Source organism: Tinamus guttatus, unplaced genomic scaffold, assembly GCF_059628265.1.
Source record: "Tinamus guttatus ecotype Peru unplaced genomic scaffold, ASM5962826v1 Tinamus_guttatus_pri_ptg000383l, whole genome shotgun sequence".
Classification (NCBI taxonomy): domain Eukaryota; kingdom Metazoa; phylum Chordata; class Aves; order Tinamiformes; family Tinamidae; genus Tinamus; species Tinamus guttatus.
The window spans coordinates 984,081-1,009,235 of NW_028288917.1; the positions used below are offsets into that span (position 1 = coordinate 984,081).

The window sequence follows — 25,155 nt, forward strand, 5'->3', positions numbered from 1 at the left end:
GGAAGAAGCTAATATTCTTTCTCTTTCATTCCTCTTACGTTCACTAACATTTAACTTGTGGAGGCTCAGGGTTAATTCCACAGTAACTAAGATATGTCCCCCTCAATAGTTAGCTGGACGGCCGATGAAGATGACCTGCTTGGCGATCACTTCCTCACACGCATACACATAATTTTCTCTCTCCTTTAGAGGATAAAAGAGCATAGATACTAGTTAATTTTTAGGAGCCTATTTGTGACCCAAGGTAGACAACATTACACCTAATGCCACATCACACAAAGCAAAGGTAAGAAACGCCTGCTGATCTCCTGTCAGCTGGGGTGAGCCATCATCGGGGCAGCACTGCTCAATCCTGCAGCGAGGAGGACTATGACAATTTCTGGAATTTCTTCAAATTAAGGAGAACTGCTTGCTTACAAGCGCCAAAGGCAAATGCCAGAGAGAAGAGGCTGGCAGTAATACTAGATGAGACTGTCACAAACAGAAACATTATGCATGATGTGCTAAAAAGTACCCTCTAGAAGTTGGTTTTGGTCAAATTTGCTATATCCTTCAAGAGTTTCCAAATAATTCTTTCCAACTCTACAGCAAATGCTACATTCATCATCTATTACCAAAAACTTCCTTCTTTTCCCTCATAATGGAAAGATAATGCTTTTCGATTGTAAACATTTGGTTATCCTAGTGACTACTCTGCATTAAAAAACAAGTTTATTTTATGACTTAAGGCAATTATACTAATAGAAATCCTTCATTTATATTACTCAATTAATTTTCATGAGTAAATATAGGAGACTTCCGAAGAATACTGCAAATAAAATGCAATCATATATAATAAACAATTTTGAAATTTTAAGTGTCTCTGATAAAACAATAAAGCTTTGTTTCTTTGGGGGATTAACACGATTTATAACATTTATAGTCATTCATTTATTTAGATTACTAGGGAAGACTTCTGTTAAAAATTAAAGGATAGATGCTTAATACTTAGGATGTTTGCTTTAGTGGACTGAGATACGGATAGTGTTCACAGCATCATCATTCAATTTTCAGCACTGACAAATCCTTTACTATCATTTAGGCATTAATTTTGTATTGTTGCAACTTGAATAAGAAAACAAAAGAAACAGTTTAAATGCCTGGCATTTCCAAAGCCAGCTATCCAGTCTATTTCTGAAAGAGGGAGCATAGTCCTGGTCATTAACAGCTACTGGATAGTTGTATGCAGCTGAGTGAGGGAAAAAAAAGGCTTCTCCCACTTGCCCTCAAACATATTACACTGTTTTCTTTGCATCTTGCCTGGCACAAGCAAGAAAGCAGGGAAATGATGTTTCTATTATGTTTCTACCAGTCCACGTGTTTAGGGAGCAGAGTTACCAAGCAAGGGAAAGAAGGATGCTGCAACCTAACAGGCAAAAGAAGAGTACGTGATCCATTAGTGAGTTCCTTATTTGTATCATTTGTCTGACAGAGTTAAAAGACAAGATAATTCAAATCATACGTTCTGGGTAGGGACAGTAAAACATATTCTGTAAACATTATGAAATGTTGTTGCATGGAGAATCCGTTACCTTGGCGCAGATTATCTTCATGCTGTGCAGTCTATCAAGTGATTCCTGAGGATTCCCTAGATACTGAGGAAGTTCAGCATGTAAAATACGCATGGAGAAAGGAACCATGGAACCTGGAATCATAAACAATTTTATTAATTGTTTTTGCTGTACCCATCCATGCATAATTTGTCTAGACTATATAAGGTATTTCTCTTTGTGTATGTGATAGACTCCGTTTTACCTTCAAAATCTCATTTTCTTGTAATTAAACATCTGAAAGCTGAGAAAATAGCAAACCTTTTTACTCTTAAGCATGCAGCATATTGTAAAATGATTTCAATACGTTAACACAGGTACATCATACATAATTAAGCATGAAAAAGGTGCACAGAATTCCACATTCCAAAAACAAGCTGTACACATAGAAAAATACATTACAAAGAATTTTATAAACCAAGCAAAAAAAGGATAAAAATGGAAGATCATTCGAGTTTCACCTACATTACTTCTGACATTTAATAACTATGCATATCTTATAATCTATACAGAAAAATTAAGATGGAATTGTAGACCTGCTAAAAATGCATATAATCTGGCCACACAAAACTAGCTGTACATATTTATTTTTCTAAATGGGCAGAAAGCAGATAATGAAGAACCCCTACATTGTATCTTAAAGGAAAAAAAAAAGGTCTTTACTCTGTGCTTTGCTTCCCAATGTTGGCTCTTCCACAAAGAGTTATCAGACAACTCTACTGTGAGATCTATCTGCATAAAGGTAGTATATTTTATGTATTTTTCTGATTTACTGAAAATGAAAAATATGGAGATAGTTTTAAATAATACCTGACGGTGGGGGAAAGGTTTCCTTTTCAGATAAGTTAACATTTTCATGACTGTCATCAATATTCCTACCAAGAGTCCAATCCTGGAAGTTTGCAAGCCCTGGCTTGATGGACAGTTTCAGGAGCTCCAGGAAATCCTGCAGTGCGTGGCTTTCAGAGCGCGGCACATCCTGCTTACATGGGCACTTACGCTGAACACGGCCAGACACTGAAAGCTACTACTAAAAATCAGACAGGTATAGTGGGAAAAGAGGCCTTGCAAAATAGTCTAAGGTTCTAATATTTTAATATAATGCACATACTTATATTAGACATATTCTAAGGGGATTAGTTCTTGACTCAACTCTTGGCTTATCTTTTCTTTGACAAATAGTCAAAGAAAGAGTCACAGCCTTTTTACAGTTTTTTTTAAGCCTGTTCTTAAAAGCCTTGTATGTCAAAGAGCTAAATGGTATATGCAATTAGTCACTGCTTCTAAGCACATTTTTTTTAAGGGAGACAAAGTTCTAATCACAAAATTCAATAATTATGACCTTCTCTTTTGCCAAAGCCAGGTATTCCAATGGCTTCTGCAACTGCAGGAAGTATACACAGGTTTCATGCATTGTCACATGCGCAATAAGAAATCAAAACTGGCCTTAAAATTCCTTTTAGAGGGGTTATTTATAATGTCATTCAACCATTTAAAAAAAAAGTTAAATGTTTTATTTACTTATCCTAATTAGCTTTTATCATGACACAAGAAAATATATATATATATTTATATATGGTGAAAAACAAAGAAAATGAAGGCAAAAATAACCAGAGAAAGCACCATGCAAAAAATTGTTTTGCAGAAGTACGCGAAGACAGGAATCATGCACCTAATGGAAGCAGATTTTTTTTTTTAAGTCATGTTCATATAGGAAAGCATTGGAAAATGCTTTATGTAAAATGTAAAAAATCTAAAGTTTTTGCAACATTTTTGGTTAATGACTTTGTTCTAGCATTTTCAATGCTGAGCAAGGTTGTATCGTTACATTCTCTTATAAAAAGCAGCAAAAAGTCAACCCAATGAACACTCCTACAGAAAATCTGAATTGGAAACTGCACAGTTCAAAATGCGGGTAGACAGATATTTAACAGAGCCGGATGAAATGTCTCATGTTATCAGTTTTTATAGAATTTATGCAATGCCTTGTGAAATGCTTTTGGTGAAGTCCCGATGCTCCATCGTGCCGAACAGAGCCGTGCTGCGAGGCTCCGCGCGGCGGGGGCAACAGCCCCTGCACAGCCCCCATCTGCACCAGCGGGACGGGGTCGCCGCGCGGCAGAAACGAGAACGGGGCTCCAGGCCAACCTGCGCTTTGCAAGGAGCCCATTTATTCCCAACCACAACAAGACCCTGGCTGTGGTAAGCGTTCAGAAATATACTGCCCCAAAATGTGCTTTATTAATGACCATTGCCTAACCACCCAAACAGTTAAATATTTCAGCTGGTTATACCCGTGATGAGTCTGCTTGGTTAAAGTTCAGAAAAAGCGATGGAGTGTTTTATTCAACGCGCTCCAGTGTGATCCCCTGCGGGGATGTTAGCAGGGGGGCTAGGTCTCACCAAACCAACCAGGGGAAGTTGGCCCACAAGAAAAGGGTGCTCAATCGAATGACTTTTCAAACTGAAATTTATATTACTATTTCACTCAGGAGGAGCTAAAAACATAGCAACTGTCTCTCTGCTCTCTCTGAAACTCCCGAAGTAACTAGTGTCGTGTAAGCAATTTTACTTTTAGCACAGAGCAAATTCCAGCAGTAAAATTCCGTTACTGCCTATTAAACAGGCTGCACACTTTTACTTTAGATCTCAGAAACACTGGTTGTTTCCACCCTCTTCCTCTGTTTCCTCCTACTCCTCCTGAAAAGCCAAAGAAAATTTTCTTTGGGAAGATGGCACAAACCTGTGGGTGCTCTCACGGGTTGTCCCAACAGAAGAAAATTGAAGATTGAGAAGAGAAACTACCCTTTGCCTTTGGAAAGGCTGCTTTGCCACCCCATGCAAACAGGTTTTGTAATTTCTAGGCAAATCAGATGGGAAAATTTCTCATAATGAAACCTGCAGCACTCATCCAAACCACTCATCCACACATATTCCTTAAATACGGTTTATCTGAAAAAGAAACTGAGATTTTCTGAGAAGTAAGCTTCCCCTCATGCTCCCATCTCCAAATAAGCTTTTCTTTTTCAACTTAAATGATATTATGAATAACAAGTTAGTTAAATGAAATGTAGCTAGTACATCTATTTCAGTTCCTATATTTATAGACTGCTTTTCTGGTTAAAAGGTTAAAAAGAATGATCAGAAATTTACTTTACGTTTGATAAACCTTTCAAGCAGTACCTACACAAAGTACCAAAGCAATCTACATTGGCTTGTTTTGAAAATATAAGGCATTAATATGGAATGCATAAAAAGAGAGCTGTTCATCCAAAGAACTTTATATGAACTGCTTAATATGAAAGAGCATAGAAACATGTTCCATATGAACATGAACATGTTTCTATATGAATATAGAAAAAACTATATGGACCCTGCTTTTTCCTAAAACTGGAAAAAAAAGTGTGTGGGGGGGAATGAATAGATTCTACTACTACATTATTTCTGGCATCCAAACTATGTTTCTATTGTTTTCTGAAAGCTAAGGAACCAGAATAATTAACTTGTCTGAGGGAAAAATCTCAAGGAGCAACTTGGGATGACCCAGGTGAGGTGGTTACAGGGAGGCTGGCTGGGAGCCAGGTCTGCGGCCGGGCTCAGTGCCCACAGGGAAGGGCTGGAGCAGGACGGCCGAGGGCGGGAAAGGCAGAGGCCCGGCGGGAACACGCGAAGCCTCCTCGGCTCCCCCAGCAAAGGGAACAAGCAATAGCACCGGGGAGCTGCAGAAAGGGCTGACTTTGAACACTTAGGCAAGTTAACAGAGCCGGGATTTGGGTCTAAAGAGCACGGCTTAAGGCTGATTGCTCCGTGACACAGCCCCGCCAGGCGGCATCGGGGGCGCCGGTCAGGAGGGCCCGTTCCCATTCAGGAGGCAGAGTGCCCACGCTCACATTCTGTACCGCACAGAGCTACAGAAACACAGCCCTTCCCATCCTACGAAGCACATCAGTCGTCTCATTTAAAAAAATGTATTTCCTAACATTTTACCGTGAGGATGATGACAAAGAAAAAAAAAATTGAGGCTTAATAAGGTGACTACCACAAATTCTGCTTAGCAAAGGCACAATTAGAACCATTCAAGGCAGTGCAAAAACCTGAGCCAAAAAAAGAAATTAAATGCTACTTATTTAAGTTGAACACACAGAGTATGTTTAGAGGTGTTCATCAACAAGCCTATGCTTCATTAACTATAAAGCTACATATATAGAATCAAATACCTCAAATACATCAAATTGTGCACAAATTAAAAAATGCCCACTACGTTAAATATGTACTTGTAACAATTACTGAAACAAGAGGAAACAGAAAACATTTTCATTAGCTTAGTAATCACAGGCACAGATGTTTCCTAGCTTCTTTGCTCCTAGCTTCTTATCCCCCCTGCACATTTTTTATGCAACAATTAAGGAATTCTAAATGGCACATTGAAACAATGGAAAAAGTAGGTGTACTTACAACTGCAGGCAAAACACAGGACCAAAATATACTGTTATTTTCTTTCTTAAGGACAAACAGTCTAACACACTACAGAATTCAGACACTCACAGCAAGGATAATGCAACACTGACCTCCCCAATCCCTGAAAATGCCAACAAATCAATGCCAGGCTACAAAACGTGTACCAGTGTATAAAGAAGCTCTCTTGTGCTTCTCCTTAAAAGGGATGAACGCTTCAGACTTTATGCTGCCTGTTAAGGACAGCAAACTAACATAACTCCAATTTTACATAGAAAAAAAAAATGATCATTGTTACCTGAAGATAATGATAACAGAAAAAAGAATTAACCAACCATCCCAATAAAAATAAAATTAGGTAGTATTTATGTATTCACTTACTATCACTGGAAATCTGTAAAATCTAATATCTGACAAAAATTATTTGTCATCCCTGCTCCGGCTTTACTTTCGGCACTAGCTCCATCCGCTGGGATGGGGGTTTTGCCCGGTGCTTCCCTGGTTTGAGGGCCTAGAGGCTGCTACTGAAGCTCTGAAAGGGGCCAAGCTTCCCATGAACCTGCTCAAAACCAAAACCATTCCTCAGAGGTTCCCTCAACACTCATTTCTATCCTGTGTGAGCATTTTCTGGCAATCCTAGCTCAGAGAGGCTGCTATCAGTTCAGTCTCTGTAATAACGTAACAAAATGTAACCTAGAAATTGCTCCACAATCCCATTCTTTTCAATGGGATAGAAGGAATAACAACTAGTGCTTTCCTACTGTATTACAAACAGTTAAATATTTCAGCTGGTTATACCCGTGATGAGTCTGCTTGGTTAAAGTTCAGAAAAAGAATAATTTGAAAGCCTGAGGAGACACTTCTTCACACTCCTTTCAGAGTTTGCTCCAATTGGTGTCAGCCTCTCTGGCAAAACAACGGGTATTTCAGCACCAAACAGTAAGGTCCTGGTGAGGGTTTTGCTTATGCCCTGCCCTATTTATTCACTCTGATTTAAAAACCTTGTTTAAAGTCACTGTTTTCCAGGTAGCGATTTTCTGTTCTCTGTTAAAGCTGAAGTAATTTTCCTTTTAATAGAAGTGCCAAGCCACACTGTTGAAATGGTGCTAAATAATGAATAATAATATAATAGCAAAAATTTCAAAGAAAGATTGTAAAGAATTAGATGTTTCTGGGTAGCTGAAAACATGGTTTGGAGGAGACACAGCTTCTTAATTTTATGCATCTCCAAAATGGAAATCTTACTAGGATTTATTTTCAAGCAAAGCTATGTTAATGTTCAGCTAAAAAAAAAATGACCCATAGTAGTTACCTGTCTCCATAAGGACTATGGCCACATTGGGACAGTAAGGGTACCAACACACAGTAAGAAACAAAACTTTCCATAAAACAGGAAAAGTTTCTATTTTTGATATCAAAAAAGGGGCGGGGAGGGGGTGGGCCTTTTCATCTACCAGGTTCAGAAATGAGGCACAGAATTACGCGCTGTGCCCAGCAAGAGGAGGAAATTACTGAACAAGGCTGAGGAATCGTCTCTTAAATTCTAGCTGCTTAAGCGGAATACAACTCTATTTCAACCAAGACAGAAAAAGAAAGAAATAAATGTTAAGAGATGGAATAACAACACATGTATCAGAAAGAGAGGCTGACTGGGAGCCAAAGTATTCCCGGTAGAAAGAGGAAATGGTAAAGTGCATCTGAAATTTTAAGAAGGGCCGGTACTTTTTATTTTACACTGGTCTAGTTAACAAGAAAACAAACATGAAGAGGTAATGACATTTGTTCATGACTGTAGTCCATCAATAACAGCAGTGTCAGGAAGGTCTAAAGGGCAGGTTGTAGAATTCAGAATACAAGATTTAATGAAAAAGCAGATTAAAGGTAAGGGAAAAATCTAACCTGCTTCAGTACACACATCAGAAAAAAAAAAAGAAACAAGATAGTAAGACCAAGTATACTAACACTAAGCTGTAATAAAAAGAATGTGCTAGATTAAATACTCTGTAGAAAAAAGAACAGCACTGTATTGTCAGAAAGTTTTCTTTCTTTACTGCTAGGCTGTACTTCTAAGGCAGACCGTATAGGTAAATTATTTTGAATAAAGATCTGATTTTGAAAGCCTGCAAAAATACTTTTTCAGTAACTCAGAGACACTATTTGCACCAAAGCACAGAAAATAGAAAAGAAAGATTTGAAGTACAGTAACCAATGTCCTCCCTCAAAGGGATCACCACAGATCTTCACTAGGGAGAGTTATCCAGTAAGGCAGAATTTAGAAATGAGTAACTTATCTACACACTCAGTTGCTCATCTTTAAGGAATACGATATAAAGTTGGTGCTGCTTATAACAAAAATATGGGAAATAAACGAAAATTAAAATTTCTGGCGGCACTCTAGCCTCTTAAATTTATACACATACGTTTCTTAACTAAAACATGTGCATTACCTTAGTAAAAATTCCCTGACTACTGCGCCCATTTGGAAGCATAATGCTTGTCTGTTATTTATTCGATCTGTATTAGCAGATTTCATGGGTACAATTAGGTAATACTAATTACCTTTGAACAGGTAATGAATTTAAAAAGGAAGTAAGGAGATGTACACAATACTGCAAAAAAAAAAAAAAAAAGGAGTACTTGGCAAAAAAAAATCCCATTTTTCTAGAGGCTTTAATTAGGTACCCAGACACAGCACTACTTGTAGTAAAATATGAGAAAATAAATACCACGTATAACAATGGCCTGATTCCCTTTCTTCATTTTTTCTGTGAATATATTAAGACAGGTGAACTCCATACGCTATAATTTCTTTATTCCATGCATTTCTTATCCTATTTTTTTTTCTTTGACTTCTCCTCCCCCATTATTTTTCTTTTTCTTGACTCCATTTCCCATTCTGCTTCAGGGTTTACCACTAACCAACAGCTGATGGAGATGGGAAAATAACACTGGTTAGCAGTAAAGCCAGAAAAGAAATAGAAGCCTAACAAAATATACTAAAATGATAGTTGAAGTCTGCCTATAGGCTCAAACTACTTTCTGAAGGGAATATATATATATATATTGAAAGCTTCCCCTGCTCATCTGAAAGTGTCCTCGCACTGCAGCACATGCTGCTACATCCCTGTGGCCACAATTCAGCCACAAATTGAACAAACATCTGTCTGAGGATCAATAAGAAAGTTCATGAGAAAGTAAATAGTATGAAAACAGTTTCTAGAGCACTTACAATTAAATACTTAGTAACATGTTCCTTATGTAGCACTTCCCTTCAGATAATGTAAGTCTGATTTCACATTAGAAAAATAAAGATCATGCTATATTGTCAAAAAGAGGGGGAAGAAAAGGAAAGAAAAAAGACCTGTACAAACAGAACTCTGGTCTAGGGAATAAAGACCCTGGTTTTACTTGTACACAAGTTTTTCTTTTTAACTCATAATCAATTATTCTCAATTACTGTAGCTTTTAAAACACTAATTTGGGTAGCGTTTCTTTTCTCTAACTTACTGGTCTATTAACCAGAAACAAGGCCAAATTATCTCATAAAAGAATGAAATAGTATTTTAATGTGCCAGTTTAGTTCTTGGCTCTCACTCTTTTCCGAAACACGCAGCAATCAGCAGTGGAAAGGATATCTTCGGTTAGCTTATCTCTCACATGAGGTCTGTGAAGTATCATGATGAATGCAGAAACAAACAATATGAGTAAAAGGGGGAGAAGCTGCATAAATCAAAAGACAAAACACTATGAAAATCCTCAAATCCATGAGAACTACGACAAAAATTCCGCCTTATATCTCCCCAAGGGCAGGACAGAGAAGTGCAGGGAGCAATCTGCCATGCGGCTCCTGACCTAAGCGTTGACCTATTCTGAAGCAAAAGAGCATCCAAACGGCGACGTTTCTGCTTCTCTCTGCAGCAGCCGACAGCTAGAAGTGAAGACGTGTGCGAGCACCACGGAGCCGGGTCCGCACCGCGTAAGTGCCGCGAGGCGGCAAGCGCCACCGCTTCCTCCTCCTGCTCCCTCTGACCGCCGTGACGCGGTTCAACGTCTCCGCTGCTGGGCGTGAGGGAAAGCTGGGCCTGCAGGCAAAGTCCCTATGGACCATCTTTAGTCTGAAAGCTCGATGCCATTCACCATGTTTCTGTTCTGATGTTCCAAATACACCATCTTCAAAACGTACCCGTTCCCCTCCACCCAAATAACATGCAGACACAGATGCAAAATGAAAACCACAGCAAAATGAGTTAACTGCCTTTTTAAGGTTTACAAAACCTAGCTTCTGGCAAAAACTCACACGCCTTAACAAGTGTAACAATTTCAAAAAAGCTGATTTTTTTTTAAAACAAAGAAAATTGATATAATTATTTGAAATAACTGTTTCTGAACGAAAGTAAGATAAATATTCTTTTTAACAAATAAAGACGTTATGCTATCTTCCACAGTAGAATAGACAATTAGACTTGTTTTTATAAACGTAAATACTATTCACAGCTAAGCCTGAGTGTATCCATTAGAAGCAAAAAAAGAAAATATTCTTTTATAAATCTAAGTAAAGATTTGAAGAAAGTGATTATAGTATTACCCAGAAAAGACACTATTACAGGAAACAAAAACAAGAAACTAAATAAATATTTTATGAAACTTCTTTCTTACAGAAAAAAACCCACTTATTCATAATTGAGGTGGGCAGCCTCAGCTTTCAGCATAGCTTACTAATAATGAAGGATCTCAGGCAAGTCCCCACCTGCTGTTGATCTCTCTGCTCCAATAACCGAGCCAAAAAGGAGAACAACTCTTGAAAACATCCAAAACTCAAAGGGGCATCTACTTTTTGACCTGGATTCATGGAAGTGACCTGCTGCACAGCAATGTGGCAACAGTGATTCTGCCCCCAATTGCTTAGCATGGAGAAGAATTTCTACTGTGCTGACTCCAAACGACTATCTTCAATATTTTAATGTGCTTCAATATTTTAATATGCTTCAAAATACTAAAATTATTTCCACACTGTCAAATTGTCAAATGAGTTAATGAGGACAGGCTTACTGATGGCAGAAAGGTCTATGTAGCTAAGTATAACAAATAAATTAGGAACAGAGAAAATGAGAAAAAAATCCTAATTTCTTAAATTTGAATATAAAGAAATTATGCAGAATATTAAATTTATTACAATTATTCTGTACCTTATTTATATCTAATTTCCATTTATTAAAATTATTTTTAGCATTTACTTCATTTATAAACCATCAATCAAAATTAAAATGATGGAACAAAACTCCTTTTATGTTTGTTAAACCACAAAATGATATATAAAATTACCAAACAGCAGTGTATTGGGGATTTATATACATTTCAACGAAAGTATATGAATGATTTACACCTATTTTATTATTTAAATTAGCTGGTTAATGATGCTTGTATTCTAAATTCCCTTACCCATAACCCAGTGTTGTGTAATTTAATTTTAGCCAGAGTGAGTAAGGAAGATTTCATAGCTCTTCCCATGCCTTAATCACATTGTACTCATAACAGAGGGATGCAATTGGTAGGTCTGCTCCACTCAACTTGAATCTTATTTTCGTTATAGTTGATCAGGAAATGGTCTAGTTTGGTATGTTCAACTGTAAAATATAAAGTGAAGCATGATATCACAGAATGCTTAAGGTTGGAAGGGACCTCTAGAGGTCATCTAGTCAACCCCCCTGCTCCAGCAGGGACACCTAGAGCACGTGGCACAGGGTGGCATCCAGGCGGGTTTTGAAGATCTCCAGAGAAGGAGACTCCACAACCTCTCTGGGCAGCCTGTTCCAGGGCTCTGTCACCCTCACAGTGAAGAAGTCCTTCCTCACATGGAGGTGGAACTTCCTGTGTTTTAATTTGTACCCCTTACCCCTTGTCCTGTCACTGGCCTCCAAATGATGATATCATATTCTCTTAAACTTAACAGCTTTTGTAACTCTAATACGTAGTCATTAGACATAACTTCTTCCTGGTGCTCACCTTTTTAGCACAGATGCCTGTAATTTCAGTGAAACAGCTGCTCTTGTTGAGCGGCTGCTGCAAAGACGGTTTGGATCTGGAGTTCGAAGGGATGAGAGAAGCACTTAAGGTTTCCACAGTCAGTCACAAGAAGGGTGGCTGCAAGAGCTGGCCAAGCCATGCCTAAGAGCTTTCCATATATTTTCCATTTATTCTGTGACTGTGCGTATTTCCCTGAGGACTGAAGTGCCTCAGACTTTGAAATGGTCTGCAGGGATTCTCTTCATAAATAGATATGATGAGAAACTCTTAAGCTGCCATGCAGAAAGCCAAGAATGAAGAAAGCATGAAAATGTTGATAAGCCAGGAAAAAAAAAAAAAAAAGGTGCAGAAAAGGGTTGAGAATTCACTCCAGGCTGATGTATGGAATAAAAGGAAGGAGTCCCCCTAGTCCATCTGAGCGAGGATGAGTTGTGCGGTAGCAATGAGGACACTCTTAGGAGGGGCCCTGTGTTTGAATAGTCCTCCTGGGTAGGAGGTGAGGGCAGAACGAAGAACGAACTGCAGTTTGACCCACGTGAAAACTGTATGACTGCAGCTGACAGAGACAATTCACCTGCCCTGGGAAAGGCCGCTCGTTCTGTGCTAAACTGCATCACGTCCAAATTCAGCTAATTCGAAACGATGTCCAGGCTGACGTCCAAAACCTCCCTCACTGTTAAAAGGCACACATCTCTCTCAGTGGGCTGGATATATTCAAGACAAGAAAGACGACTGTCTAAAAGACACCGACTCGCTTGGGGGGATTTTCCCATTCTAGGAAGTCCAAATTGGTCTTGTTGGGCTACAGCTGACCCTTCCAGAATAGCACGGGTGAAACAACCATCTGTGAAAGATCCTGAATCTTCCTGAGTCCTTTTCTAGCAATCTCAAAATCTGTGATGCCATCTATATAGCCTCACCCATCCAGACTACCATCATTTCACATAAAAGGCACTAAATTTTGCAGAGGGTTCAAATGGAGTTACCTCTTACATAACGTTTATGAACAACTCATGAGGGATAGTTCAAATACGAAAGCCAAAACCAGCAAGACGTTCAACAATGTGTTTGTATCAGGGGAAAATACACCGATTTAGAAGGAAAACAAAAACAAAAACAGACCTATAAAATGACTTGGAATAGGAGAGAAATTGCTCTTAAGAATGGTAATTTTTTTCATATCTAGAATCCTGGAGGACTGGAATATTCCAGATAATGAAACTATCTGAATAATCTAGGGGCACAGTAAATAACTGCTTGGTGATTTTTTCCCCCTTCATCAATGGGATATATAGTTAATTTATATTGTTTTATTTAACTATATTTTTATTTAATTTTATTAAATAACCACAATATTTTATTACATTTAATTACTAAAAGCATTCCTCTCTAAAATCAATGCTTTATCAGTATCATGAAAATATACTGCAAACCTGTATTATGATGGAGTAATTTTGCCAATATTTTAACACAGAAGCTAATCGTCTTCTTACAGGAAAAAATAATCAAAAGTTCACCAATATTTTAAAATAAAAGCAAATCTAATAATGAGCAATAAAAATGCGAATTCATGGCAGAAAAAACAAAACACTTGATAAAAGTAGTACCTTTTCGTCCAGGGTACACTTGAGGGTGATATTCATAATAAAGATCAGGCTGGTCTAAATTTCCAAATGGTTCAAATTCCATTTCTGCATTTTGGAAGAGATTCAGTTTTACCAGTAATGCCAGTCTCACAAACCACAGCTAGAAAATTAACACATATAAAAAAAGCAAAAGGCAAAGTCTGTTATTAGCTTCAATCAGAAGGCATATATGAATAATCTTGGATTTTTTTCCAAAATATTTTTGATAAGTCAATTAATGAGTTTCTATGACAATTTGTGATGAGAATCACTACTTATGTTACATGTTTCTTCACAGAACACTTTTCACAAAGTCATTAAAATAACAAAAACCAAAGGACTGATGTTTGTTTTTGAAGATGAAGCCTACAAACTAAGTTAGTCTGCCTCGAAATCAGAACATCTCTTTTTAATTAGATTGAGATAGCATGTAGGATTTATCAGCCGAAGTTTTACATGTTAAAAAATATGTAATGTTAAGCATCAGCATTATGAGTTCAGTGAATTTCCATGATCTATATAGTACTAGGGCCAGCACTGTACTTGTCTTCTGTTCACACTTCACCGAATAGAACAATTGTATCATGAATTTGGGTTATTATTATCAAATTGTCAAAAAATATATTTCTAATATTTGAAATCTTACTACAGAGTTCATAATCTATACAGAGTCCATAAATGCTAGCAAAGTCAGGCTTCTAAGATAAGCAAAGTGTATTTCTTTTTACTAGTCTATCCATCTTTAAAAATATGCAAACAAAATAAGAGTTTTACTTCTTAAAAATGTTTTGTTTAAAGTGATGACCTACTTTCCATAAGAAAACAGCAAAAGTGACTTGCTACAATGTATTAATCGGCTTATTTTTTAGGACAATTTTGAAAGGAAGTTTGAGCACGTTTCAAAGAATGTTGCTGTGAATACTCTGGAGAAAGGCCGTGGAGATGCAGTTTTGAACATACCTGCAAGGAATCTGTTGTGTGGTTAGTAGGTAGTCCACTTTTTCCATATCCTTGACCGTGGGCAGTTAGAAGTCGCCCACAGAGGTCAACTGCTGCCCTCCAGTTTTTACTGCTCTGGGAAGAAAAAAAATATTAAGTAGCAAAAAAAATAAAAGAAATCTAGCTTTATTCTAGTATTATTATTTAGTATTATTATTAACAATGAAGGACAATAAATAATTTAACACATAAAATTATAAGACCAGAAAGATGGAATGAGTTTCATATTCAAAAAATAAACATCTGAATTTTCATTGACAGGCTAACTTTACAGTATTCTTTAACATATTTTTTCATTCCTAAAACAAAATCTTGTCTAGTTAGGTAAGTTATACTGTATTATCACACTGTCATATTCATGCTTCCACCTTGTACACAATAATGTGGCCTTGGAAAGAGCTAACACTAGAAAAAAAAACTTTTTAGAGACTCTTGTTTCACAGGTTTTGAACTGTCCTGTGTTTCTGTTACACAGAACCTTTTTTTCAAGAGACATGCACCCAGGAGCTCATTAGAGAACCTGTAAATTTCATTGCAGGACAGTAGGTCACCGATTCTTTCAAACAGGACTTCTTAAATACAATAAAATGTAATGACCAAATGTGAAAGAAACCTAGCATGTCAGCCAGAGAAATTTAAAGGAATAGAAAACACCCATTTCAATGCTTCTGAAGTTTGGACACTCACATGTAATTGGCATTCTTCTAGATGATTTCTACTATTTACAGTTTGGAAAACAAGTTAATAGTGCAATCAGTACCTGACGAAAACTACTGGCAGCAACTGAACAGCTTTTGTACCCGATGGCCTCTATTTTACAGTTCTAGTTTTTCAAGGGACAATTATAAAGAGAGATCAAGAGAGATCATAGTGCACTGATGACCTTATCTCCCTGTATTGAGTTCTGCTGGAAATGCAGAAGTTGATCCAGAGTGTGAACGTGAAGCAACACGGCAGTTTTCCTTATGAGATCTCTGTGGCCTTATGGGAGGGCAGGAATTGATACGTATTTTTAACACCCTTCAACATAAATTCTTATCTACTTCGAAAAGCAGAAACGCATGGAGATAGATTATCTGAACTTTATTCCTCTCCCACAGAGGCAAATTAATTTCCTTTATCGTTAGATCAGAGGCAGACTTAAGAATATAGCACTGCTCATCTTTGTTTCCTGAATGAGAGCGAGAGTCAAAAATAATGATGGAACATTTATGGACAAGCTTAGGTGCGACAGTTTTAAGGAACGATTTCGGGCATTGACAAAACAATTTTTTCTTTATAGCAGAAGACAGCCAGGAGAGGCAGGTCTTACAAGCACGGTGATAGCCATCTTCACTGGAAAAGAAAACATAATACTCCTCACTACTGCAAAAGCAAAGCTGTCTGCTGGCCATGGAGCATAGGCCTCTGTGGAAGCTAAAGCAGTAGAGCTTAGTTGGAGTCCAACAGGACATGTTATTGGCTCTGGCAACTTGAGCCAGATTTAGAATTGCCAGAGCTATCAGTCTGCCAGAAATCTTCCAGGTACTTGATCCTCTCAAAACCTTGCAGATTCTGTCACTACTTTCTCTCCTGTGTTATAAAGCCCTTAGGACTTGGGTTCCTTGCTCATGAAAATACCGGTTATGAATGTTGTCTGTAAATCATAATATCCTTCAAAGTAAACATGGAAACTACAGCTCCAAGTGCATCACCAAAAGCACAGCAGGACAGCCTGAAAGATAAAACTGCCAACACTGCTACTACGATAATCAAGACACAGCCCTACTGCATTGTGTCAAATTGTATGAAAGCATTTTCTCCATAGATAATGCTGATTCCCAGATTATATACACCAAATAAATATATTTGGTAGAGGAACTATACCAAATATTTCACTAACGCAGCATCAGCCCAGCAAAAGAAAACCTCTTTCCATACATGATATTAACTAACCTTTCTTTCACACAAAAAAGTATATATATATATATAGAGAGAGAGAGAGAGAATGAGAGCACTGTTGTTTTTAAATTCTTCTAATAAGAGCCTCTGCTTTGAATGATTTCTGTACTTTTTACACACTAGGATTCCTGATGTTAAATTTGACCTTTTTTTTTTTTTTTTTAGTCCATATAACAAAGAATGTTAAAAAAAATCAGCAAGCACATTGTTTCCTTTACAGCTTTCAGAGATATTTTTAGTGCAATTTTAGTGCAATTAGTATTTCCATATCAGGCAGGCCTGACTTTACGAAATCAAAGTCATTCTTTAAATGGGTGGACGGAGATACTGCCTTTCAGCTAAATCTGAGCACACTTCTCTGCACGGGAACCTCCTGCCTGTGGAGCACGCAATGAACCCAGGCTAGCAAAGCAGTTTCTCCCACATTAACCACCCCCTGCATGTGATCTCACGATCCATCGCTGGACTTAGTAGTCCAGAGTCTTCAATAAGCCTGTTTTTTACACAGAGTGATGAAGGAAAGGGATATAGGGTAGCAAATAACTTGAGAAGCTGAACTTAGAATGTTGCAGCAGTCCGAATGTGAGAAAACTGAAAATGTTACAACTTTGTAGTTTCTAGAAACAAAATCTCTGGTTAAATAAAAGACACAATACAAGCCAAATCTGTAGTATGAGTAGAAAATAATGTTTCTTCCTTTTTAAATAAAAGTGTCATAAGAAAGCCAATTATTAAGAGTTTTCACAATGCCTGAAAGATGACATTCATAGATTAAGACTGAAAAAAACCACCAAGTAGCTGAATGCTACCATCTCACATGTAACTGTCCCTTAAAAGTTTCCCCATACAGGTTAATTTTGATAGGTTTTTGAATTATAGCTGAACAAGGCTGAGAGAACATGACTGCTGAAATCTTTGTATTTTTTCTCTGTACACAATACCATAAACTGTTTTTTAGAATGAAGACAGTGAAACTCAGGTGATGCAACGAATAAGACTAAAATCCATCTGGAATCACAGTGCCAAGGAAAAAAGGCCAAGCAGAAGAGCTGGGATGATTGGTACCAACTGTGAAAGAAGCTTGCAGACTGGATGTCTGGAATAAGGGTGTTCAGTGAAAACTGAACTCACTTGACACTTGAAGGGAATTTACAACATTACTCGGCCTCTGCGGAAAACAGTTTCGAGCTAAGTCATCCAGATTCTATTCAATAAATTGAGGCTTTTTAGCGTAGAAACAAAACCTCTCCCCACAAGCCCCCAATTACTGTTTCTGCTACTTGTGTCTCCGCTCTTCTCTCAAATCAGCTACAAAAAGGTTTGGAAATTGCTCACCGATTCAGAAGGAACAAAAAAAATAAAATATATAGATTTTTAAGGAGAACTTCTAGCTTGTTGAAGTAAATATGCATGCCATACCACTGCATCCAAGTTTGTTATATTTGACAATGCATGCAAATGCACAACATTAATCATATGCATAAGTAATAGCATGTGATTTTTTGCTGAAAAGAGACTCAAAGGGAGTCATTAACTCTACATGCCACACCATTAAAGTGATTAAAATGTCCTCCTCCACTAGCTATGACATTCTTCTCTCCTGTAAATTACATTGGCAAAGCATTTCCACATTAGTTAGGAAAGTGTAGTTAGTAACCCTTTCCTAATCCAGTAAGTTAAGGAAATTATTGCATACTTAAAACTATTACTACATATTTATAATGGCAAGATACAGTATTCTTTTTTTAGGCACGACAAATGTCCAAAAAATATAATTTTCCTATGATTGTAAACACCTTTCAATTCAACATAACAAAAAGGTCTGTAACAAGAAATGTCATACTACTTGTTCAGATGAAGGTAAAAAGTTAACCTAATCTATGGAGGAATAGAAACTGCTGCTTACATCTTCGAAGCAAAATTTTTATTTGCTACTATAAAAGAATGCAAAGCGAAGACAGACTATTATTTACTACACAGGCAAATACATGTTCTTGTACTAGAATAATATAGCATTTTGAAAACTGAAACTTTAAAAATTTCTGTTCTCAGTTGAATCGTATAAACAGCCTCTACAGATGTGCAATTATTTATTCACAAGTTATCACTACAATGGCAGGCACATAGATTTACAAAATTACATTGCTGGACTGTGACAGTGCTTCTACAGCCCTTCCAGCCTCAAAGTGGTTGTAAAACAATTTGGCAGCAGAACTGTCCCAATATTACTACACCAGGAACGCATTTCCAATTGACTGTTATTTATTCCATAGCAGAAATTAAAAATGTGAAAACGCAGTTGTTCAATAAAGCAACAGCAATACACGGTCGTAGCCATCTCTGGGCTCCTGATACAAATCTCACTCAAACTGGCTAGAATCCAAACTCACAGAATTCAAACTCATCCTGCCCCAACTATTTCGTTAGCCAGGTTTAACAACTGGAGCCGGTTCCTGATGAAGAGCCACCTGTCTTAGAAACGATGCTCCTGTTGGAGGCCTCATCAAGGGGCACCTTAGGAAGGTCAGCGTATTATTTTCTTGGCAGCATTTGTTTTCTGGCAACTAAGTGTATTTGAAGAAGCTTTTGCCTATGCACTTTGCACTACGATCCTAAAAGAAGGAACCCGGTCACCAATATTCTTTGTCATGAGCATTAACTTCATCTTATCCACAGAACTACCTTTTATTCTCCAAGACTGTATTTTTTTGAACTGTTATAAAGTGGGTGAGAATTTACTATTCAATGATGTACTCTGGCATCAATCCAACACACTCTTTGTTATCCTGATGAATGGACTTGGTAAATTACATCTGCAGATGTAATTAAAAAGTTATCACTATACAGTAGGGCCACATTGCTAAGCAGGAATCCGATATTTTGCATGCAAGGATATCGGAAAAGTAAAACATGGTCCTTAATATGTAAAGTCATTCCCACTGAGGCTTAAGAACTTTTGCTGCAAGTTGACTGAAACAAACAGAAATAAAGAAAATTCTGATGATTGTATGAGCTGCTAATAAGATGACACCTTCAACTCCTTTGGGTGTGGTAGGAATCTTCCAGTGCAGAAGTGGCCTTTCTACAATGCACCAGTAACACAACATTTTAAATACTGTGTTCAGGTCTACACAGTGATAATGAAATACTAACTGTAACTGCAGGAGATTTGGAGAAGAGCTATAAGGATGATTAAGAAAATTCTATTTATTATGAAAAAACTAGCATAAGTTATTTTAGCCTTTAAAGATAAAATTTGAGAGGGAGATAGTGGATGAAAGAACAAAGCAAGGTTCACATGGGTACTAAAGGTAACTACTTGCAAGATACAGACATTCATGTTAACAAAAAGGTTTTGACAAACACATATTATATACTTGTAAGTATTTTATTTAACCTTTTTGAAGAAATATAGAAAAACGGAAATAAGCTTTTTTTCCTGCTATAAAATTAAGAATTAGAGTTGAATGTATCATATCCACCTTGCTTACCACAAGAACTGATATGCCTTACCTTTAGTAAAACACCACAGTAAAACATGAATATATATGAAATAAACAAAGTCATTAAAATCTACTTTGAAACCATTTACATTATTTAAAACTATCTTGGTTCTAACTTCTGCATTTACATCCTTTAGAACCCAACATCATTACTATTACTTTGGTTTGCAGGATCATGAATAGATACAAGCATATCCTTTATTTCTATTTCACAGTCATTAGGTCCCAATTATCTTGAGAGAAGCATGGTATTTAACACACACTGAATTATGAAGATGAAGTACATTCTTACTTACAATTAGCTGTTTCAAGCCTACAAATGACTGTTCTACAGAGTTGGCATTTAAAACTTGTCTCTTCACTGCAGCTTGTTCCCCCAAGAAGCGAAGCATTAAATCTTTCACAGCATCTCCCTTGGTGTCCATGGAAGGAAAAACAAAAAGAAGAAAAGTAAGATACTTTCTAACATTATAGCAAATTGATGAATTAAAGCTGAGCAAAATATTTCTCTACCTTGAACAATGCTTGTTTTCCACCACTTTGTGTGTGAAATGAACATACATACATATCTACTGGCAGCATTTCAATGCAATTTTCTAGACTTACTTCACATTATTTGCTCATTCTTTTTTCTAACATTCAGGTGTCAGCATCAAAAAAATCAGATATGTTTACTTCTCATTATCCTTCAAATATCTAATAAAATACTGTTTAAAGACCTTACAAAATACAGTAGGTTTTACTAGGTATTTCTAGTGACTGTTATTCTGTTAAAAGGTGCAATTTCCTCGCCACAGGTGTAAGGGCACTTGGTCAGCTGACCTGAAGCATACACAGAAACTAAATTTTGACTGAGAGATCAGAAGCCAAAGTGAATAGCAACCTTTTAACGAACAGTTAAAACTACTAAGACTGTCTATATATAAGACCATCTATAGACAGACTATTTCTGTCTACTACGATTTCCGATCCCTGTCTTACCTGGTAAGGTAAACACTGCTATTTCACTACCGCTTAAATGGACAAACGCTGTTCTCCCAAATGTTCTGCTAATCTCCTTTTTTTTTTAATTCCATTACATCCTTTCTGATATGTGGTGACCTGAACAGCTTGCCCTATTTAAGGCGTGAAGCAGAGGTAAAAAAAAAAAAAAAAAAAAAAAAAAAAGACTTGGCCCTGAAAAATGAATGTATAAAATAGAGTTTAGCTAGGATAATGATATCCATTTAATTCGTATTAAATGCTGGCACTTTCTCACAGGTGGTGACAGGAAAATCATTTATGTTCTCTATTTAGTTTCATGACAAACTAGACGGCAATTACTGTTTCATTACTTGGAAAGTTTTTACCTCTGATGCTTTACCTATCCTACGAACAATATTTTTACCTTTAAATCAGAGTGTGTACAATGAAACAAATGCAAAAGAACCATTAACTGTCTACTCCACTTCTTTGGAAAAGGAAATCACTACTTATGAAGGACTGTAATGAAATGGAAGGTAGCAGACAACGGCTGCTGTAGACAGGCAGAAGAGAGAGAGCATAAAAAAATAACACTCCTGGCTGGTTCACATTCAGAAAGCACGGGTACAGATAGCCTATAGCTAATACAGTCATGAGTGTTTTAAAATAACACTGCTTGAAACGATCAGATCAAAAGTAGCAACATACTGTTGAATTCGAGAATATTGAATACTTCTCCTTTTACATTGCTTCATGCGACTTCAAAACAACACTCTTCTAACATTAACAAGCACTTTCTGAATGAGGAAGAAAAAATCTGTGCTGAGCTTTTCAGTACAGGTCATGAAATCTCAGTCCTCCTCTGGAGCATTTAAAGTTCACTATAAATGCACTTTTCAACTAACTTCTTTGTTAATCATATGCTGCATGGTTTAACATCTTGCTTTGACATTTAGCATCACAAAACTGTTCCTGTCAAAGCTTTAATGAATATTGTCATACGTTGGTTTAACACTGAGAACAAACCTTCCACCATGCTCCAGGTGACATCTCAAGTACTCTACAATGATGATTTCAGCTAAATACACAATTTGCAGCACTAGAAATGCCTGGAACACTGAGATCAAGCTAGAGGGTGCCAGGCTAGCCAGGGAGGGCACTCAGGCCACTGAGAAGCAGAAACTGGCAGTGAGGAAAGTTAAGTATAAAACCCTTCAAAACCTGCCTCCCTGCCAACACATCTACGTAGCTGCTTATAATCAATGAAGAAAGCAGCAGGACTCCCTCTGAATTCCTTTCTTGATTTTACAGAAGGTCATTTGTAATGTCTTCTTTTCAATGACGCACTGATGTTGCATCTGCATATATGCATATAACCCAGCTTCAGGGAATGATCAGCACAAGTAACCTTTTAGTTCTTGAACCGTCATAAGGAAATGAGGAAGAACTATTGTAAAAAAAAAATGGAGGTTGCATCCCCCCCTTAAAATTACTGTTGTAGAAAGAGAGGACCTTCTCCTTTGGGTTTGTGGCAGAAATTGTTCTTTGATTTTTAGGGGAGAAATATTACTATCTTGAATTTACTCATCAAGCTCAAAAAAGTGATTTTTTGTGAAGGTGTGATGAAGCAGAGAAGGAGTTGCATATTATTACAGTACTAGCTTTCATCCTAATTATTTGGTTCTATGATGTCAGACAAATATTTTAAGATAAAAGTAATGCAAGAAGCAGCAGCATGGTGCGTATCTAAATCTTTCATCATTTTTTGCTTTAGGTACAGACATGAAAAGGGAAACTTAAGATTTGTCAGCTGCAAATCAGGACTTTATTCACTCCAAAAACTTTCTTGATAGTTACAGCAGGCTGGGAAATTACTACAGACCATTCTCTGCCCTTAATTCTACTTAACAATTTATAATCTTTATTATGCTGTCATTAAGGCTTACATATCTAAATCCTCAACACCAGCTCTCTAGACAATAATTCTACTATTCAGAGCTGTATATATGAAAAGTAGGATTTGCCCATTTTGAGAAATAAACATCCACTGCAATAGTTTGGCTTTGCTGAGCTGTCAAGAAAAAAAATACTTCACAAGAAGTGTTTACTAGATCTGAATTAGATTTCTCCAAATTGTTAAGAAAATTCCCTTGCACCAGTTGGGAAATCTTGACAGAAAAGGAAATGGGTTTCCACTACTAATCCCTTCCCCTCAAAATCTGATCAGAATTTCGCTCCTTCCTAGTAGCTGGCTCCAGCACTCATCTTGCTACAGCTCATGCCTTTCCATTGCTTAGGAAAGACATAAATGACATAATTGCAGTCAGTGTCAACATTGTTCACAGCACTGTGAACATCGCCATGAAAAATGTTATTTACTACTTGGTTACAACAGTGCAAACAGAACTGTCTGCCTTCAGGCTTCCCAGAACAGCATTCTGGTTAATTTATATTCAAAATGGGAGCATAAACTTTCTAAAAAGAATGGGCATAATCTAACTGAAATGATTTAAGATCAGATCTGATTTTAGACCTTTCATGTGTGAGTAGACCACCATATGAAGCTTCCTAATGAGGACTGGTGTAATACAAAGTGACTTTAGGCAACAATATGCAGCACTAAGAAGATGCACCAGTTTTTGGAGAGCTCTTATTCAGTATTTCTAAAATATAATAGAGACTGAAGATACAATCACAGACTCTTACCTGGATATTATCGAATTTTAATCCGGGCATGGTGAGATTCTCTTTGTCTATGAACACAGTGCTGTATTGCTGTGTGGCAACCAAAATCAGAACGTTCCTGGTTTCCTCACTAGGAAGCCAAGCATCATTTCTTCTATCTAGCTCACTCATATTCAAGGCTGTGGCAAATGGGTCATCACTCCCAGCAAAAACAGCCTGTATTTGGGAGAAGGGCTTGGGAGACTGAGATATTTCTAAAGAGCTCGGAGGACCACCTACTTCGGTTCTCCCATTTCCTATAGAAAAAGTAGGGTCAGGTGAAGCATGAGAACTGTCTCCAGTGGAAGAAATAGAGGACATTTGTTCTGGGACTGAAGAGCTTGCATTGGGATTACTGACAGAAATAAAACTGGATGTGGTAAATGAATCAAAAAAATCTGAAGCTAAAGTATTAGTGTTCACAGTATCACCAAAGAATTTGCTTAGACTAGGACTTGGCTGAACTACCTGGGGATTAGACTTCACCGGAGTCTCAATTATACTACTAAAACTGGGAGATTTTACCATCTGAGGCTCAAAACCATCATGCAGGAACAGCTGTGGCTGAGCACGAGCATTGTTTGCTTGGCTGAAAATGGTGCAGACGGGGATGGGCTCGGCCTCAGGAGCTGGTTTGCCAGTGCTGGGTAATGGCACCTGCTCCGTAGGTCTGTGTTCATCAGTGTTTGGTCCTGTTTCAGCAGAAACATTGTTTATCGATGTCAATTCCTCCTTCACCGCCTCCTGAATTGATTCTTCCTTTAACGATGCCTGATCATCTGTTCCAATCTCAGAAATATCTCTGGGTGTTTCTTCGTGTTCAGTTTCACTCTCATTACTTAAAAGCTCTTCCTTAGCCACTTCTGCTTGTGTTTTTTGATTGTCTTTGGCTTCCATTTGCTCCACAATCTCTTGCAGACAACCCAGCTCCCCAGTGTCATCTTCGCTGTTGTTCGGAGAGTCTGAAATAATGACGCTCTCCATCATCTGCTCGTTAAGTTTATCTATAAAGTTATTAGAATCTTCGGACACCGTTTCATTCCCTTCGGACTCAAAGTCGTCCCCACCGAGATCAATGGTCTCCTCATGAAACAGCATTTCCTCCGGAGTTTTCTGCTGAGCTCCATCACCTCGGTGCTCCTCATCGGATGTGCTCCTGGCAGCCTTGGCGCTACTCCCGTCGCTTTCCATCGCGACTGCGGGAAGAGAAACGGGCACAACAACGAGCTCCGTCACTCGGGCCCCACTCAGAAGCACAGCCAGACCCGCCGTGTTGCTGGCAACGAGCGCGGCCCCGCGTCGCAGGCGCACAGGAGCGGCCTCAGTACCGCG

General features: G+C 37.7%; 1 protein-coding gene across 1 annotated transcript in view; it reads right to left on the bottom strand.

Annotated features, from left to right (window-relative positions):
• Positions 1-25,049, bottom strand: part of TRAPPC12 (trafficking protein particle complex subunit 12) — a 44,376-nt gene extending 19,327 nt beyond the window's left edge. The window contains exons 1-5 of the mRNA XM_010220496.2: positions 23,806-25,049; positions 20,433-20,549; positions 14,654-14,767; positions 13,676-13,814; positions 1,572-1,684 (exon numbers count right to left, since the gene is read on the bottom strand). Of these exons, the coding sequence (XP_010218798.2) occupies positions 1,572-1,684; positions 13,676-13,814; positions 14,654-14,767; positions 20,433-20,549; positions 23,806-25,014 (1,692 nt within the window). The 5' untranslated portion in view covers positions 25,015-25,049. The remainder of the gene's footprint in view (positions 1-1,571; positions 1,685-13,675; positions 13,815-14,653; positions 14,768-20,432; positions 20,550-23,805) is intronic.
• Positions 25,050-25,155: the final 106 nt, after the last annotated feature.